The sequence below is a fragment of the Castanea sativa genome, chromosome 12 (genome assembly GCF_040712315.1).
Source record: "Castanea sativa cultivar Marrone di Chiusa Pesio chromosome 12, ASM4071231v1".
In the NCBI taxonomy this organism is placed as follows: Eukaryota; Viridiplantae; Streptophyta; class Magnoliopsida; order Fagales; family Fagaceae; genus Castanea; species Castanea sativa.
Window position 1 is genome coordinate 29,031,742 of NC_134024.1, and position 19,865 is coordinate 29,051,606.

The 19,865-nt window shown below is 34.0% G+C and overlaps 1 protein-coding gene and 1 pseudogene across 1 annotated transcript; one reads left to right on the forward strand and one right to left on the reverse strand.

Annotated features, from left to right (window-relative positions):
* Nucleotides 1-5,421: 5,421 nt before the first annotated feature.
* The window catches only part of LOC142620491 (metal transporter Nramp7.2-like), a 33,343-nt pseudogene continuing 18,899 nt past the window's right edge, over nucleotides 5,422-19,865 (forward strand).
* On the reverse strand, nucleotides 12,496-19,119 carry LOC142619392 (serine/threonine-protein kinase Nek3-like). The gene is made up of 15 exons (XM_075792483.1): nucleotides 18,844-19,119; nucleotides 18,610-18,676; nucleotides 18,019-18,084; nucleotides 17,123-17,169; nucleotides 16,966-17,011; nucleotides 16,724-16,804; nucleotides 16,607-16,649; nucleotides 16,480-16,529; nucleotides 16,310-16,391; nucleotides 16,161-16,210; nucleotides 14,124-14,234; nucleotides 13,559-13,603; nucleotides 13,128-13,190; nucleotides 12,941-13,054; nucleotides 12,496-12,863 (listed from the first exon to the last, which is right to left on the reverse strand). The coding sequence occupies exons 1-15, from the start codon at nucleotides 18,927-18,929 to the stop codon at nucleotides 12,576-12,578; spliced, it is 1,239 nt and encodes a 412-aa protein (XP_075648598.1). The 5' UTR covers nucleotides 18,930-19,119; the 3' UTR covers nucleotides 12,496-12,575.

The following is a 19,865-nucleotide window of genomic DNA, read 5'->3' on the forward strand; positions in this document are numbered from 1 at the left end:
AAAACTTTGATACATCAATGAACTCACAAAAAAGGATAAAAACTAGTTAATGATCGCTTGTCCTAATATACTTCAACTCTAGATCTTCAAGCAACTCCCAATTCAACACTTCAGTTAAACTAATATGCAACAATTACAACCCTTGTTGACACCCATTTTGACAGAAACTCATCAACAAAATCTAAATCCCAACACAAAATGACTAAAGCACCTAAGGCAATCATTTTCATAAAATTTTATATGCCTCTCAATATGCAAATATTGTATACATGAGGCTAGAATTGTATCTTGTATGCAGTAGTCACCCATTTTGTTTTTTTTTTTTTTTTTTTTTTAAATAGAATTTTTAAGCAAACTAATAGCAAATTTGATATCAAGTTGTAAGCCCATACCTTGCATAAAAGCTTCGTGTATTTCTTGGTTCGTTTCTTGATCCACAAGTTCTGTAGAAGCTCCTTCCACAATTACGCTATTGGAATGCATGCGCGAATTTGCTTTTTGCCTTGCCATTTCAACTGTCAAAGTGTAAAATAAAAACAAGTATCATCATAACTATTAACCAAGCTAATCAAATTCAAAACCCAAATCTCATTTTAGTCCATTAAGATAAAACCAAAAGAATTTAATTAAAAAAAAAAAAAAACTATCAAGCAGCAAATTTGTTTTGTAAAGAAAATATATAGTGAAATTAAATAGATTCAACCGAATTATACATAAAGAACTAAAAAATAGAAACAGAAATGACTACAAGAGTACACAAGAGTCATATCTGCAATTAACCAGATATACAACCCAACCCAAGCACTCAAATCTTTCAAAAAAGGAGACAGAAGAACTATTATCCTTTTTTAAAACAATTTGAATTCCTTACAACTTGCACCACTTAACATAGGGTACTATCCTGTTAACAACTTTATTTAAAGAACTTTTCTTGCTTTAAAACATTGCAAATTCTGTCCTCCAAATATTTGTTTAAAAGCAAACCCAAAAATACTTTCAGCTTCAATCTACTTCTTATGTTGCTTCTATATTTCAGAAAATGGTTTGAACATGCTTACACCAATAGATTGCTAGGACCATTGTTATCAATGTTTGCTACAATCAATGAATCAATTTGTTTTCCTTTTAGGAATAGCTTAAATATTTAGGGACCATGTTGTTTGCTAATTGCATAGCCATCTCTATGAAAATAGACAACTAATGGTGAATTTGTTAATGGCATAAATATCTACAATAAATTTCAAACACAATGCCAGATTGTAGAATACTACAGAGCAGTAACAAGTGACCTATAATAGAATTTGAAGCTAAAGAAACCCCTATAATTTGATGATAAATGTGCTATATTGCTCTAAGTTGAAGGAGAGTGCTTCCACCTTTTGAATGCCATATCAATTTGAGAAGATTATAAGCACATTCACTCCCCATTCATCTCAAATTACGTGACTGATTCAATATAGTCTAAACATTATGATAATCTTACAATTGCCCCATTGAGAGAGAGAAATTGAACAGCTTTTGCTCAAATTGCATTTCCTTTTCTTCAAACAATCAACCCGATAAACAAGCCCAACATCAATAACCCATTTAAAAAATTAAAGAATCAAAGAATTCAGAGGAATAATTTGGTTTTTGACTAGAAAACATCCTAATATATTACCAAACAAATAACAAAAAAATAGATAACACATTGAACATAACACGTCAGATAAAAAAAAATAAAAAATAAAAACCTCACGAGGTGGATTGAAATAATGTGGCGACGACGAGGTGGATTTGGGTTGCTAGGTGGCGACCACTGAGTCGACGTGGTTTGGTGGTGGTGGTGGGGTTGTTGTGAAGGTGGCAGCGGTGGTGGGATTTTGGGTCTACAAGGGAGAGTGAGAGAAAGAGAAAGAGAGCTAGAGAAAGAGATAGGGTTTAAAAGATAAATACTGTTTGGGTGGGATTTTGGGTCTGCAAGGGAGAGTGAGAGCTAGAGAGAGAGAGCTGGGATTTTGGGTCTCTGAAGTGAATGAGATAGAGATACAGTGAATGAGAGTTAGAGAGATACGGTGTTTTTGGTAAAAATGAAAAGGTGCTAAAATGAAAAGCTAAAAAAAAAATAGAGGGAAGATTTGGGGAGATGCGGGGATTTAGAAGATCAATAGCAGCGGTCCAACCCACCGCTATAACTAAGAAAAACTGCCGCAAAAGAAGTACCTATTACGACGGTCATACAAATGCCACTACAGCTCACATATTGCGGCGTTTTTCTCTATTGTCGCTATAGTATTTGCGCAAAATGATGTATTTACCACTGCTAAACCATATATATTGCGTAGGTTTTATGTCCCGCCGCCACTATAGGACGCCGCAAAATACTATACCTATAATGGCGGTCCCAAAAAACACTGCAATTTGCGACATATAGCGGCAGTTTTTGCACCTGCCACAAAAAAAACGTCACAATAGTACAGATTTCTTGTAGTGCCTAATCTTCATTGTTGATAAACTGAAGAACTTTGCAGCTAACAATCTTCTTCAAGTTGGTGTGTTAGTCACGTATTAGGATTCGTGCATCATTGGTTAATCACGTGTTGGAATTTGTGCATTGAACAGAGAGATTGCCGCTACAATACAAGTCCAATTGGGTATTGGAGTAAGGGTTCAACTGTAAGTTGGTATTTCGAGATAGGCCAAAGGGTTTGGTAAGATTCCTTGTACTTGTAACCACTTGTGATTGATAATAGTAGATTCTCGGGAGTGGTGACCTTAAATTCACCAAGTGGAGTTTCACCTGAATAGTTTTCCCCATTCGTAAACAAATCACCTGTGTCAAATTTATTTTCTGCAGTGTTTTAGTTATTTTGTGATTTGATTGTGCTATCACACTACTGCATGTAATTTGAATAATTAATTAACTTGGGTAATTAATTAATTTTCAATGGGTCAAATTCATTTTAACCCAACAAAATCTTCCAGTCAGAGAGTTTTGCGGGTACCTCGTGAGATGGCCTGTCTCACGAAGTACTCACGAAAGGCAGCCTAGCACTTGAATCCTCAGCTTTCAGCATATGCTTCTCATGTGTCCTTTTCGCGGGAACCTTTCTCGTGAACTTCTTGTGAGCTAGTCATGAAACTGCACTGATCTACATTTTATGCTCGATTTTTCACCAACTTAATACTAAACCCAATACAAAATACAAAGAACAAAATTAATGCAATTACAACACTTTTTGTCATGGAATAAAGCTAACATAAAATATAGTTGTAAATTACAACTTTACAACAATGTAGCTTTTAAGTACCTCCGAAACGGTCACAAAGTATAATAACATGACTGTCTTCCTTTCATGCTAAATAGCATAGCCTAAACTCTTGATGTTGATGTTATCCAAAGGTTAAACTAATAAGAGAAGAATTTTATTCCGATAATGGACGGTGATTCATCAATAATAAGCATTTCATGAGGTGAATTCTTGCCCCCCTCCATTTTTTTTCTTGGTTCAATTGGAATCTTAAACAAGATTATTAATAAAAATTATTATACTTATTCAATTTCATTAATAATCAGATTATTTAGAATCAAGATGAGACATAAAACAATTAAAAAATGGGCTGAAAAAGGTGAGAGTGAGATAGTAGAAACTGAAGTCAAGCTCACGTAAGAGTGCTTTATTTAAAAGTACTTCTTGGAAGCTTCGTACTCTTTGGTAACTTCCCTGTATACTTTTTATTTCCAAAAGTACCATATTTGTTTTTTTTTTTTTTTTAAAGGCTGAAGTGCAAATTGGTAGCTCGCTTGATAAGAGATTTTTCGTAACATTATTTAGGTGTTGTGAAAAAATGTGGGTAAAAAAATATTATGAAAATATGTGTACTATTGTTTAAACAATGAAAACTGTTGTTTAAACAACAATACCAGACAGACTCTAGATCTTTTAAGTTTGACTGGAATTTATTTGAGTCCCTTAACCTTATTTTTGTTTAATTGAGTTTTCTAAGTTTCAAATTTACTAAATTCAAGCATTTTCATCCAATTTTATTAAAAAAATTTCATTTAGTATGCAATTAACTAATATGAAAGAATATTTCACATAAAAAATCTATAAAATATTTTTATTAATTTTATAGAATTTTTTATGTGAAAAAAATATTTTTTAATGACACATTTTTAATGAAATTAGACAAAAAGATTGGGTTGAATAAATTAAAAACTTAGAGGGCCCAATTAAATGAAAGTAAACTTAGAGGACTTGAATGAATTTTAGTTAAAATTAGAGGGTGCAATTTGCATTTTAACCTAATTTTTTAAGTAACTAATCTCATCACTCTTTATAAAGAATTATTTAAAAACATTAAATTAGATCAATTAATATAAATCAATTATATATATCCAATGTGTAATCTCTAACCGATACTAAAATATTCCGCTCAAGTAGTCAATCTAGAATGGCCTCCTAAACAAAATTCAAAACCTGGGTCCAAATGTAATTGGAATACAAGGTCAAAGTTATAAGTTGATAAATTTGGTACTTGAAACCATTGTCTTAGTATAAAGCTCTCTTGAGATAGCGAAATTTTTTATACCTATTTGTTGTGTGAGTGTAACCAAATAATAGTGGGTACATGCAAATTATAATAGAAAATTATGATAATTTTTTTTTCCGTTTATTGCTTTGATAAGAGGGATTCTTCAGTGTGCAAATTCAACTAATATTATTATTTTAATATCATTACTATTTATTTTACACTATTATCACCAATGTTACACTACAAAAAACAAGGGCTATAGCCACTATTACCATCCACCTCTTCACTACCACCGTTTATTATTCATGCTATCATTGTCATCACTACAAACCATCACCGTCAATAGCATGAAAATTGTAATATAAAAACGTGCAATGTTTTTACCACTCAACAAAAAAAAAAAAACTTTAAGGTTAAACTTTGGAGATCCTATTTTTCATGAGTTTTCTTTCACACCCTTGTTTTGAAATTCAATGAGCTGAAAATTGTGATGAGAAGCCCACCCCATCTCAACCAAGTTACATTGAGACAATTTATAAGCGGACATGAGCAAAAGCGTGTCATGAAATGAAAAAAAAGGGCTAATATACGTGTTCATTTGTCTTGAACAAATGGATGATACAGGGTTAGGTATTTCTTTGCCAAAAAGAAAAGAAAAGTCAGAGAGAGTTCTTACAAATATAGAATGCAAAAGAGGAACATATTAGCCAAGGAGTGGAAACATTCAAACATCATTCTTAGAATATCTTCTTTCTTTCTTTTTTCGTTTATTCTTAAATAGTAGACCTCTTCAAGACGAAAGGAAGTGAAAATTTTATTTCTCTACCAAGAATTAAAAAAAAAAAAAAAAAAAAAAAAAGAAGAAGAAGAAGAAGAAAGAAGAAAGTGACATATCCATCTTTGGCGATGAGGATGGATGGAGACAATTTGGAGTTAGTATAGAGTGACTGCTATGCTGTCCTTAATTACCAAACGTATTGCTTGGTTCCTGCCACATTGCACTATAAATAAAGGAGCTCCATTTGAAACTTTCACATGCAGTAGGTAATCAAAGTCGAGAGAGAGAGAGAGAGAGATAAAGAATTAGAAGCCAAGAACAACAGCAGCAAGTAAGTGATGTTGTACCGTCATCATCGTCATGGGTTGGAGGGAGCAACCGTATAGCTGCCCTTAATCTAGAGGGAACCCCACCTCCCAATATCACTGATAGTCCTGATCATAAACAGTTTGATCATCATGATGAGGACTCTAAGGTTCTTCTCATATAACCCTCTTCTATCTTTCTTAGCTATGCATTTTCTATCTTTAAATTTCTTTGTTCTATATGTTTGGATAGATTATCTTGGCGTTTTTTATAAAGTAACTATAAAATCCAAACTATATCATTAGTAAGGCAACGTTTGAAACAATTTGGATTTCTAACAAATCGAGTCCAATGAACTCGATTTCCCCATAGCGCCAATAGCTGACGTGGACAATTTGTCTAGCTGTATGTCCACTTGTAAATCGAGCTCATTGGACTCGTTTTCCAAAATCGATTCCAAAGGACTCGAGTTTCTGGTGTCTGAGCCCACCACCTTCTAATTTCACGTGCCTGGTCATGTGGATCTATTTAATAAAAATCGAGTCTAATAGACTCGATTTTCTGTCTGGTCGTCACCTGGACAAATCGAGTGAATTAGACTCAATTTCTTCTTATGGAAATCGACTCTACTAAACTCGATTTTTATGTATGGTCCCTAGCCCGTCCACGTGTCATGTGGGTCCCAACTAGGACCTTTTTCCCCCTTACCCAGCTCACACCCAATCTTCTGCTCTCACAGCTTTCCTCTCTTCACTCACACAACTTGCCTCTCATCACTCACACAACAATCACACTCAACTTTCATCAACTCTCAAGTAATGTTTTTACAATATTGATAATATTTTTTGTTAGTTAATATTGTGGTTATTTGCTAGGTTATTTTTTTAAGAAACAATTAGAACATATTAGGAAAATTTTTGTTTTTTAGTTTGAAAATTTTTGTTTTTTTGTTTGTTAGAGTAAATATTGTGATTAATTTATTTGTTAGTATATTGTGGGTAGTTTATTTGTTAGTTTTTTTTTTAATTATTATTATGATTAATTATTGGGAATACTTAGTACTAAATATTGTGATTAATGTTATTACAACATATTTGGAAATATTGTTTTTTTTTTTGTTAGTGTAAATATTGTGATTAAATTATTTGCTAAGTTTTTTTTAAAAAATTAATATTGTGATTAATTATTGGGAATTTTTAGTACCAAATATTGTGATTAATTATGTTATTACAACATATTGGGAATATTTTTTTTATTTTTTGTTAGTGTAAATATTGTGATTAAATTATTTTCTAGGTTTTTTTAAATAAATTAATATTGTGATTAATTATTGGGAATATTTAGTATTGGGGAAATATTTAGTACCAAATATTGTGATTAATTATGTTATTACAACATATTGGGAATATTTGTTTATTTTTTGTTAGTGTAAATATTGTGATTAAATTATTTTCTAGGTTTTTAAAAAAAATTAATATTGTGATTAATTATTGGGAATATTTAGTATTGGGGAAATATTTAGTACCAAATATTGTGATTAATTATGTTATTACAACATATTGAGAATATTTTTTTTGTTAGTGTAAATATTGTGATTAATAATATGCTAGGTTTTTAAAAAAAAATTAATATTGGGAATATTTAGTACTAAATATTGTGATCAATTGTTAGGAATATTTAGTACTTTTAGGTTTTTGTCATTGGTATGAAATGGATTATGAGTTTGATACCTAAGACACCAATTACAGTCTTTTTAGCATAAATTATTTCAAGATATAGTTGTTTCAGATTTGTAACAAAGATTTCAATGGGTAACTAGTTGGTATAATATTTTTGTTCATCATATCTTATTTGAATGGGTTTTGAAAGTCATGTCTCTAGAATGATTTGGATGTGAGTATATGCAAATTTGGTTGAGGTTAGTATTGTTGGCATGTCATATCCAAAGTTTTGTGATTGATGTTGATTGAGAGTTATAAATTTGTCACTAACATAATTGCACTTGATGATCTATAGGTTGATAATGATCTATATAAATATATACTGCGGTGGATCCCTTAGCAATGCCAACCTTTATGACGGATTTCCATTTCAATGTCCGAGTATCCAGTGCTGTTATATATGAGGATACGCCATAAGTTAAAGACCTTGAGTGATTTGAAGATAAAAATTATGGAAGATCTGCAACTGAACCCTACTTTGCATGACATACATATTACTTTCCGTTCTCCACAAGAAGTCCTCAATCAATGCATTAATTACAGATATATGGCGATAACAGAAGACAAACATGTGAAGTTCATGTTTCACAAGATGTGTCAATGGGAACAAGTAGCAAATTTTGAGTTGTACGTCACTTTGGAGCCGCGTGCGGAAGTCGGCGCAGAGGATATTGTACAAACAACTACATCTCTACAGTTTGCAGTCCTAGATGATCAATGCACCACGTTGGGAGGCTATACACCCCCTTTTCAAAAGACACCAAGAACAGTTGAGAGCAAACCTGACAATAGATATGAAGATCAATTTTGTACACATCGAGGTGAATCCTCTACACTTCCAGAAGTTGAAGATGAAGACGAACACTGTGTCGGGGAAGATCTTGACGATAGAGATGAGTAAGAAGAGAGGACTGAGTGAGATAAATTTGATAGGGGTGTTGATGACCATGAAATTACTCTCAATCCTAATGTTGATGATATGGATGAATGTGATGAAGATGATGCAGACCCTACTGTTAGAGTTCAACATGTTACAAATGCGACCCCCGTTTATGAATCTCCCGCCTTATCATTTTATGAAAATACTTGGGAAAATATGGTTGATCCTGAAGTTGGTGAGCCAGCATTTGCTTCTTCTTGGAATGCGGACATGAATTTTTGTACGGGGTTGATTTTTGCGAATAAAGAAGCAGTGAAATGTGCATTAACAATTTATGCCGCAAAGCATAACAGAAACTTTCTGACTAGTAGGTCGACCAAAAGTAGACTGTATGTGAACTGCATGGATGGGTCATGCAAGTGGTACGTTGGGGTAGTCATGAAGCCTAAACAGGGAACATGGATGGTCACATATTATGGGGGTCCTCACAGTTGTATGACCCTTGGCATGGTTCTTGATGGTAGAATGATGGATTGTAATTTTCTTGCAGCAGAATTTGTTCCAACGTTGCAAGAAAATCACACGGCAACAATTCAACACCTTAGAGATTACATCAAAGGGAAGTATTATGAACATAAGCTTTCTTACTATAAGATATGGGATGCGAAACAAAGGGCTATTGCCAAGATATTCGGCGATTGGGAAGAGTCTTACGAAAGGTTGAAAAAGTTGTTGTTGGCATACTTGGATCAAGAAGCTGGCACCCGGTACTGGTATCTCATTGAACCGAGGGAGGAAGGTTTTACAATATTGCGATATGTATTTTGGGCTTTCGCTCCTTGCATTGAAGGATTCAAACATTGTAAGCTAGTGATCAGTATTGATGGGACCCATTTGTATGGTAAATATCGAGGGGTGTTGATGATTGCAATGGCCACCGATGCCAACAACAAGGTTTTGCCTCTCATTTTTGCTGTTGTGGACAAAGAGTCAGGGCCTAGTTGGAGGTGGTTTTTAGATTGCGTCAGGTTTGCACTAGGGGATGTGATAGCAAATAAGGACATCTGCATAATTTCTAACCGAGATAAGGGTATTCGAAACGCAATTGCAAACTAGCCTAAATATGATCATGGACGAGTAAGAGTATACCACAGATATTGCCTTCGACATGTTGCTAGCAACTTCAACACGCATTTTTAGGACGCCACTTTAAAGTCATTGGCCTTGAAAGCGGGGTATGCTACTCAGGAAGCTAAATTTGAGTTGTACATACAACCTATCAAGGAAGCCGAGATCGAGGCCCTTAGGAAGAAATCAGCCACCGAACAACAGGTAAGTGAACCCGACCCATCCACCATGCCATGCACATATCTAATGAAAAAGGATATAGACAAGTGGACCTAGCTACATGATGGTGGATACCATTATGGGGCTATGACAACCAATGTCTCAGAGTGCTTCAATGGAGTACTCAAAGGTGCCCGTGGCCTGCCCATTGCTGCACTGGTTGAATTCACTTGGAGCAAACTTGTCACGTATTTCCATGATCGACACAAAAAAATTACTCATGATCTCTTGGAGGGCAAGGTGTGGAGTAAATATGCCTTAGAAATCTTTGATGCAAATCTGAAAAAATCTAAAACACACTAAGTAAGGCCGTTTAATAATGTCCATGGTATATATCAAGTAACGACTGCGTACAACGTCCATAGCTTTGGAGGGGGACAACATAGTCATCAAATAAACATATTGGCCAGAACATGTGGTTGTGGAAAGTGGCAAAATCGAAGGATCCCTTGTTCACATGCAATTACAGTTCTTCATTACTTGGGGCAAGATGCAAGTGCATATATTGACCCATGTTGTAGTTTGGAGAATGCCATTCGCACCTACTCACACCAATTTGTGGTGCCAAAGTCAGAGTGCTTCAATGGAGTACTCAAAGGTGCCCATGGCTTGCCCATTGCTGCACTAGTTGAATTCACTTGGAGCAAACTTGTCGCATATTTCCATGATCGACAAAAAAAAATTACTCATGATCTCTTGGAGGGCAAGGTGTGGAGTAAATATGCCTTAGAAATCTTTGATGCAAATCTGAAAAAATCTAAAACACACCAAGTAAGGCCGTTTAATAATATCCATGGTATATATCAAGTAACAACTGCGTACAACGTCCATAGCTCTAGAGGGGGACAACATAGTCATCAAATAAACATATTGGCCAGAACATGTGGTTGTGGAAAGTGGCAAAATCGAAAGATCCCTTGTTCACATGCAATTACAGTTCTTCATTACTTGGGGCAAGATGCAAGGGCATATATTGACCCATGTTATAGTTTGGAGAACGCCATTCGCACCTACTCACACCAATTTGTGGTGCCAAAGTCAGAGTCATTGTGGAGGGATGTGGAAGGTCCAAAGTGGGTGCCTGACCCAGACCTGTTGCGGGCCAAAGGTCGACCTGTGAAGTTTAGGATACGGAATGAGATGGATGGGGTCCGGCGAAAATCGGGAAGCCAAAGGCCAGATTCTGACTTGAGGGAGATCCAACAAAAGCAGAGCTGTGAACTGTGTCATCAACATGGGCATAACCATAGAAGATGTCCGCTTTCCCGTGGGGCTTCAACAAGCAATACTGACCCAACCTAGGTAAGTGATGCTTTTATATAAAATTTCATGATTGTATCAATTATCCAAGTTACGTAGATTAGTACCGTTGTTTTGGCTATTGGTATCTAACGACAATTTTTCTCAGGTATGCAGATACTCGATTTTGGAATGGCACTGTAGATGTAAATTGTGGTTCTCTTTATTGTGTATTCGAACTTACTATTGGGTTGTATCGGCACAATTATTATTTTTTTTTTATCACTGAATGCACTTGTAATTGAAGTATTCTGTATCCAATGTACCTATTTCTATATTGTGATATTATGAATGGTTAATTTTATCTTTCAATTAGTTGTTAATTATTTCTATTAGCTGTTATACTCATCTGTGTTGGGGCTTCTTGTTGAGACTATAAGTCATTTTTTTGTTTTTTTGATAAGTAACTATAAATCTTTTTTCATTAGCTGCTCTACTCATTTGCATTGGTGCTTCTTGTTAAGCCCTTCTCCATCTTAACTTTTTACTCATGAGCTTTCAACATTGGACTGGCGTAGCATGGACAACTTACAATTAACTTGTCTGAGGTACGGTTTCATTACAATATTATGACTAGATGGCTTTTCTAATAGTTTTCCTTTTGCATTTTCTTCCTTATCTGTATTTGGATTCTTTTACCACTTTATTTTCGTCAAGTTTTACCTTATTTTTACTCTGCATGACATTGTTCACTTACTTTTTATAGTTTTTAGTCTTGTTAAGCTAATGGTGGCATTACTTGTGAGGAAGGAAAAGAACCAATAAGGTGGTTTTCTAAAGGTTTTGCTTATGCTTCAGTTGACATACTGAATAGAGAGAGAAAAATATTGTGTTTCTACACTACAGGGGAAAAAAAAAGGAAAAAAAGAAGTAAGAAAAAAAAAGGAAAAAAAAAGTAAGAAAAAAAAAAAGAAAGAAAAAAAAAAAAGGGAAAAAAAAGTAAGCAAAAAAAAGGAAAAAAAAAACGTAAGAAAAAAAAAAGGAAAAAAAAAGTAAGCAAAAAAAAAGGAAAAAAAAAGTAAGAAAAAAGAAAAAGAAAAAAAAGAGTAAGGAAAAAAAAAGTAAGCAACAAAAAGGAAAAAAAAAGTAATAAAAAAAAGGAAAAAAAAAACTTAAAAATCGACTTCATAGGGATCGAGTTTGTCCCTACTCTATGCCTGAAAACTCGAATTTTCGTAAGTCGAGTACTCAATGTAGAACTCAAGTCCATAGGACTCGATTTATAAGTCCATAGAAATTGAGTTCTATGAACTCGATTTATAGGTTTTTTTTTTTTTGGGGTGGTTTCCTGTCAGGCCCTAATTGAATCCACGTGTCAACCTCACAAAAAAAAATTGCCCCATTCAGTCCTCACTATTACCCTCATGATTTTATTAAAGAATGACTTGTCCAAAAGGCTGTGTTAGAAATTCCCGCAAGTTATGAGTACTCATTTGCTAATATAGGTGGACAGAAGGATTGTTGAAATTGCCAGTTCAACATACACACAAAATTCCTTCACACCACATGGACTCATTTTGCACTTTACACATTGCCAATAGAAGTAGCTCAAGTTCTACTTGTTAATGATTGTTGTGGGCACCAAAAATTAAATAAAAATAACAGTTAACAATCTGGCCAATAAGAATATACTCAAAAAAGTAAGATTAAGTAAGCAGGTTACAACATGTTGAAATGAAATAAATCTCAGTAATCAAATTTGACTGCAAATTCATTTACACCATGCAATTTAGCAGCCAACTATTTCAAATCTTTCACTTCCTCCACAAGCTTGAAAGGTGTAGACTCTATAGAAAACAAGCATAGAAGCAATTAATACTGTGAAGGTGGGAATGGATAATATCACTCTACCATAAAGATCAGAGTTTTTTCTCTCGGGAAGCAAGCACAGAAGAAATTGTGGAGCACCAGGAAGTTTTGATTGTATATCCTCAAACATCTTCTCCACTCTAGCCATGGGTGGAGCGCGTCTATTCCATAGATTTTCTTGAAACACAGCGAATGGAGCATCTATTTGCTACAAGAACATAAAAAAGATAGCTATCAGTTATCAGACAAGGCATTATAGCATTCATATCAGGAACATATACTTACAATTCCTTTCAGATCTCCATATTTAATTAGATTCCGTACAAGACTTTGTGTATCACAACACGCTGAGAAGTTCACTACAGCCCAGCGTTCAATCTTTGTTGGCTGCACTACTTTCTACATGGAATGTTGAAAATACAGTAAGAACCACTGAATCAAAATCTTAAATAGTAAGAAAAAAAGGAAATACCTTATTGTTGAAATTCCATCGACCATTCCTAGGAAAGAAATCCTCTCCATTGACCACTTTCAACTGTTGAGAAAACAAGAGAATAAGGGAAAACAGGAGAACTAAAACCAACCATTAGTATTCTGAAATGCACGTTCTCATCACAATCCAATGGCAGTGGCATGACTTAAAAATGCATCCAAAATAACATAGAGAACACAGGTGTCTTTCCCTTATTAAGGGAACCTAGACTTAAAGAACTAAATACACACACACACTTGACTGCACAAATACTTCAATTACTATGATCATATTTTGCAAGGATAAAAGATATAATAAGAACATGCAATCAAAAAGTTAGATTTTTCAAATTCACACTCACTATAAAGATATATCAAGAGTTCAAAAAAATTTTCTCCAAACTAGTTTAGAGAAAAACGTTTTTCCCTTACCAATGTCCCATACTTCCAGAAGCAGCAGCATCTTTTTGGGAATTCCTGGACAAACGATTTGGAAGCAGAAAATTGTTGAATTTAAAGTCAGTCATGGAACCAACCAAAATTGCTGTACCAGCTGATTAGAAGATCATGACAATCAACAAGAGGAAACAAGATTGATATCAGATTGTTCACTCTCATAAACAACAATGATGATATTTTGATATAAGAGAATCTAGAAGAGTAAAGTATGAACATTGAACAGAACGAAAACAGGCACAGGGTTCAGGAGGACCAAAAGTATAGTTAATGAGCTAAGAACTTAAAATAGTGTTGCTCATGGTCTGCTCAAGGCCCCTGATTCCAGTTGTGTTCAAGAGGGTTTTTGCATTTCTGCATTATAATATCAGAAATTATCAGGACTGCCCAGGTGAACAGTAGAAAAATGCTTAAGTCACTCATTAAGTCCGAGAAGCTATTCATAAACATAATTATTCTTTTAAATTTATAATGTCTCAGTAAGTCCCAGAAGATATGCATAAACATAATTATTATTTTAAATTTATAATGTGCTCCCAACCTTGATCAGTCCCTCATGAAATAGTATCTCAATAACTTCCTTCAAAATGGGAAGCAAGCCAGAATGATGCACACCTATTTTACGTTTCAAGAGGGGTAAAATATTTGAAACCTGTGTAAAGATAAAATAAAATCAAAAAAATCAAAAGCTTGGAAATTAATGTAAAACAACAAAAGCCAGATTCATGAACTATTTTCAGCATAAGTTTCTAGATGTAAAAAAGGGGCCAAGTCAATGTTCTTGGCTAGAGTGCAGTAATCAAACACATAGTAAAAAATAATAAAATTGCCATGATGCTTAGTACATATAAACCACAGTAAGTCATATTGCAATCACAAGAATCTTGCCATCATAAAACTGAATGGAAGATTTCTAGGCTCATTTGTATATCCTTTCTAAACTTAAATGGCAAAGGTCATGACACATTTTGGATATCCTTTTTGAAATTCTTCGAACTAGCAGGAAAAGTGACTTTCCTTTTTTATTTGTTCAACTTACTTTATTTTCTTGCTGCAAAATGGGACTAAGAAAACACTTCAGCAAACCACTAAGCAATGACATTTTTGGTAAAGAATTGAGAGAGAATGTGCAGGACTGAGGGTGACCTAAATAACAACAGTGGTCACGGGCAAAAGGGTGATTGCTGAGCCAATCTATTAAACATTAATTCATTTGAAAATGAATAAATAGATTATAACCTCTTACTAAAATATTAATAAATAAAAATTTTATTCATATTTTGATGCCAAGAGGTTGTTTATTTCAACCCAATATAATATGAGTTCATTTTGAGTTTGAATAAGGTTTGACACAATATATTAAATATTAAATACTTTTCAAGTAAAAAGTAAATCTAAACTAATTATAGGATTTAGAATTTTAATGAATTATAGTTGTGTATTGAAAATTAAATTTTATTAATATTATTTTTCAGTAATATTGAATAATTAATTAGAGAAGAAAAAAATAAGGTTGATGGTATAATTTTATATTTTATATAAATTTTTTTTACAGTTAATTTCATATTATACTAATATCAGTTTCTAATTGCGATTTTTTTTTTAAAGATTTGATCTCCTAATCCATCATGATTCAATTTTTCAACAACTTCAGTAGATATGATGACTAAGGAGTAAGGAGATATGGGAACTCAAACATGAACTATAACAAAAGAGAAAGTATCCAGAGAATGTAAAATAAATGCTTTGTTTGCTTCATTTGTTCCAACGAAAAATGTTTTCTGAGAAACACTTTCTGAAAAGTGACTTGTTTTCCTTTGTTTGATTACAATCTTGAAAATGGCTGTACAACATTTTTTGTTGGTTGGTTTGCACAGAAAAATTAATAATATGCTTTGTGATTCCAAACAATTGTTGAACAAAAACTCTACTTCACAAAAGTAGATCCAAATGGGAAAACATTTCCTATTTTTTAGGTCATTGGGGATGCTTAAATGGGGAACAAAAACCCACATTTAGAATCTACATGAAAAATTATGTGGGAAAACGACTGGTTGGAGAAAGACAGTCATTTGGAAAATGTCATCAATCAATCTATGCAGAGAGAAAGGGGACAGAGAGATAAGTTAGTAATGAGTTTTTTGTAGTGTGGAGTGTGTTTGTGGAAGTCTATTGAATATGTTACATAACCACATGAAGAACTGAGCCTTGGAGAAGGATTTAATTTTCAAATCCAATCACAAGTTTCTACATTCATGCTCAATATCTTAAATATGGCTGTTTTATGTATTAGGCTTAACAAAATTTGATTCTTAGGATCTGACCATTCACATATATGATGATGAAATTTTGAAGTATCAGAGTGGCCTAGTTACACTTACACATGTACACTATTTTTAGCAAATAAATAACAAAACATGATGATTGATGCCCACAAATTCTGCATGATCCTCCTAGTACAAGTATTTCCTTGAAACTCAGAGAAAAGAAATGCAGCAATCTACCCTTTTTCTATTGCTAAACGCAATCTACATCTATGTATGCCTTAAAATGAAAAGAACAAGGTCCAAAAACTTACAAATGCTTTAAATGCAGGCCTATGAGCAGTCATTTCATACATACAGCATCCTGGATACAGAATTTCACAATACATAAACACTTTCAGTGAAACAACTATAAAATTAATCAATGCCAAATAACTTTCACACACTCACACAAAATGCTTACCCAAAGACCAAATATCTGACTTTGAACCATAAGGTATATCAGCAAGAAGCTCAGGACACATATAGCATGGAGTTCCCACAACCTGATTTACAAGATGAGAATTATCATCAATGATAAATAATAAGAAATCATTCATAAGTTGACCAATATAAAGAGATTGCATTACTTACAGAAGAAGCAAGATCATCTGAGGTCAACATTTTGGCAAGTCCAAAATCACCTGCACCATCATTGATCTATTGTTAGCAAAACTACAATCACCTTTGATAGAACCATAGAAATTATAGACTCACTTACCAAGACGTATGTCTTGATCTTTTGTCAAGAATATATTTGAACACTGGAGGAATCATGGAAGAGTATTAGAATAAATTAGCATCAGAGTATATGGATGGAGAGAGAAACACCACTAACCTTGACATCACGATGAAGAATATGATTCAAGTGCAAGTAGTCAAGTGCCATCAGAAGTTGAACAAGCCACTTACAGAGCTTCTGATAAAAGTATCTTTAATAATCAGATGCAAAGACTCTGAGAATGATAAACTACTTAAGCACATGATAGTTGAATACTGTGCAAGGAATGTAAAATCAAAATCAACATTTGCAGCAAAAGGATAAAGAAAATAATAACAAAAAACAAAATAAATAAAAACCTCTTCAGAAAAAAGAAGACCATTAGCTTTCTTTATAGCTTCTGCCCTGTACCACACAGAAAAAAGTTGTATGGGTGATCTGAAGTTATACAATTCCTTAAGACAAAGAAAAATCTTCCATTTCTCAAATCCTACTTCAACAAAAAAGAAAACTCACATGTCACCTCCTTCACAAAAACCAATAACAATGCAGACATAGCAACCCTGAGGGAAAAGGCATCAATATGAACCAATGTTAGGCTATAGCAAGTTAGTGAGGTTGCCATACTTGATTAGCAAAAACACACAAATTGGGAGAAAGACACAAATTTAGAAACAAAAGTAATAATAATAATAATAATAATAATAATAATCATAATAATAAAATTTAAATGAGGTCAGATATCCTAGAGGACCAATTGTGCAACAATAGAGCACTCCATGTGGGATCAAAGGTGTTCACCACTGACTTGACACCATGCATCAAAGCTGTAGACAAGGCCATCAAAAATCTTGAATGATTTTCTTGATTTTAGACCATGTCCAACCCCATCCATAGATGGCTACTGATTTTGAGTCAAATTTGTGGAATGATTATTTATGACAAAAAAGGAAACTTGTTTGAACAATTCGCATTGCTGACTCGACTCAACTCAGCTATCGATGGCCTTACTCCAATTATAGTTAAAAATGAATCAATGATGAAAACCAACACAAGAAGTATCTCACAAAATTGTAATTCAAGAATATCCTTAATGTCCAAGAATCTCAGCAAGAGAGCAATCTAAAACCTAAGAATTAAGACATATTTCGCAATTTCATATAGTTTGGTACATTCCATATAAATTTAAAATTTTCAAAAGAAACAGTTTAACAAGCACCAACAGCAGAGAATCTGGACCCATTTTGGCTTTAGGGGAAGAAGAAAAACAGAAGCTCCATCAAACCAATCAGGCAGCAGAAAAATGGAAATAGCATACCAATTCAGAACAAACACAAATATATATATATATATATATATATATATATATTGGATACGTAAATAGGCAATATATAATTATAGGAACAACATACCTTCTCTACCCAAGAATCCTTGTACTCCACAATAAAGGGATTTCGTAGTTTAGAAATAAGCTCCATCTACAGAAAACCAAAGAAGGATCAAATCCAGAAAGTCACATAAATCCAAATAATTGAACAAAAAAGGTTCAAATGTAGCCAATTAGCTATCATATTTTCTACTACAATCCAGTCCAGTATACGTGTTTTGCTAAGTAATTTGGAAAGAAGAGAAAGCAGTGGGCCCGTAAACTAAGTCTGAAACCCACTCCATAGTCCATACTGTCCATCATGTTTTTTTAGTATGTAATGCACAAATGTATCATCCATTTCAAGGTCTAAAAAATATTAAATTCATATACTGCCTCATGTGCAGCAGCTGTTAACATATTTTTAAAACTTGGTCAACTATGTTCACCATTTCTCACAAGATATACAAAGCACAGAACTTTTCCTTTTCTTTCTTTTCCTAGTTTTTATTTTCATTAAGTCCCTTGGTATGTTAGTCCTCAAGAACCTCAAACAAAAATATTCAAGACTAGTGTAGCATAAACATATAAAAAGAGATAACATAAATGGAAAATTTAATCATAATGCAGACCCAACCTCCTGGTGTGCAGATCTACGAGACCTATCAGTCTGGCGGGCAAGACGAATCTTTTTCAACACATACCTTAATATATCAACACAAAAAAGAAAAGAAGCCAAATTAGAACTCAAAGCACAATCAGAAATAACCATTATACTAGACATGAATAAATTCTCAATCATACGGCTCTCAAGAAAACACAGACAAAAAAAAAAAAAAAAAAAACCAAGAGTGTGATTTTTCATTCTCACTTCTTATTCTCATGCTTAGGCCTCACAAGAAGAGCAGCACCAAAAGCTCCTTTACCAATTTGCTCCAGAATCTCGTATTGCTCCATGTGATTGATAGCCTCTATATTCCTCTTCTTCCGGGCATATACCAAAACCAATTCAAAATTCCCACTACATATTCACAAAAACCATGGATCATGCTTCAAAAGATGATTCTAGGAATGTACTGAAGTTTGAAAGTGAAATGAATGCAGCAAAGTAAAAACATAGGAAAGCAACACTAATCTGCCAAGTTACTCAATAATCCCATATGCTTATAAAGTAAAATTCTTTCTTTTGTTTCCTTTTTTCTTGTGAAACAAATAACCGCATTGTAACAAATAAGATGCTTCTCACTTTAAAGAGATAATGCAAGTAATTAAAGAGACCATAAAAGGAGCCAAAATCAAACGATTTAACGAACTTTTTCCAATATTCTATAGCTTAAGAGAAAGTTTTGACAAATCTATAGTTGGCGAGATTAAACGAACTTGAAATCACACCAAGGCAAGGCTCGACCTTAAACCCTCAAGCATATTGAAAAGCCTTACAAATCTCGCAAGGGGTGCTGAGTTGGGCAAAATATACATGCTGAGTTGAACACCATTTGTAGGCAGATGGGGTGCTGACCCTATGGCACTTAACGCTTATGCTGTCTTGTATAATGTCTGGTATGTGGGGGAGGGGGTACCGCATCTCCTTGGTCAGGCTCCTTGCGTTGCTGCAAAGACGAAGTTACAAAGAAACAATGGATCAAATGAATTTTAATACCAACCATAACAGCAGTCACGAAAGTATTCAAAGCTAGTAAATAACCAATCATACCGTGGGGCCAGCCTTGTGTCCTACTTTGTGACCACCTGTCCCACAAGGAGGTGCTTTTCTTGTGCGTTTAGGCCGACCTTGTGGGGGTGAGTGTAACCCAACTACTTGCTCATTCTCGACATGCACAGCTGGCTGATTTGCTTGACTCCCAACAATTGAAGATACTACGACTGCGGGGG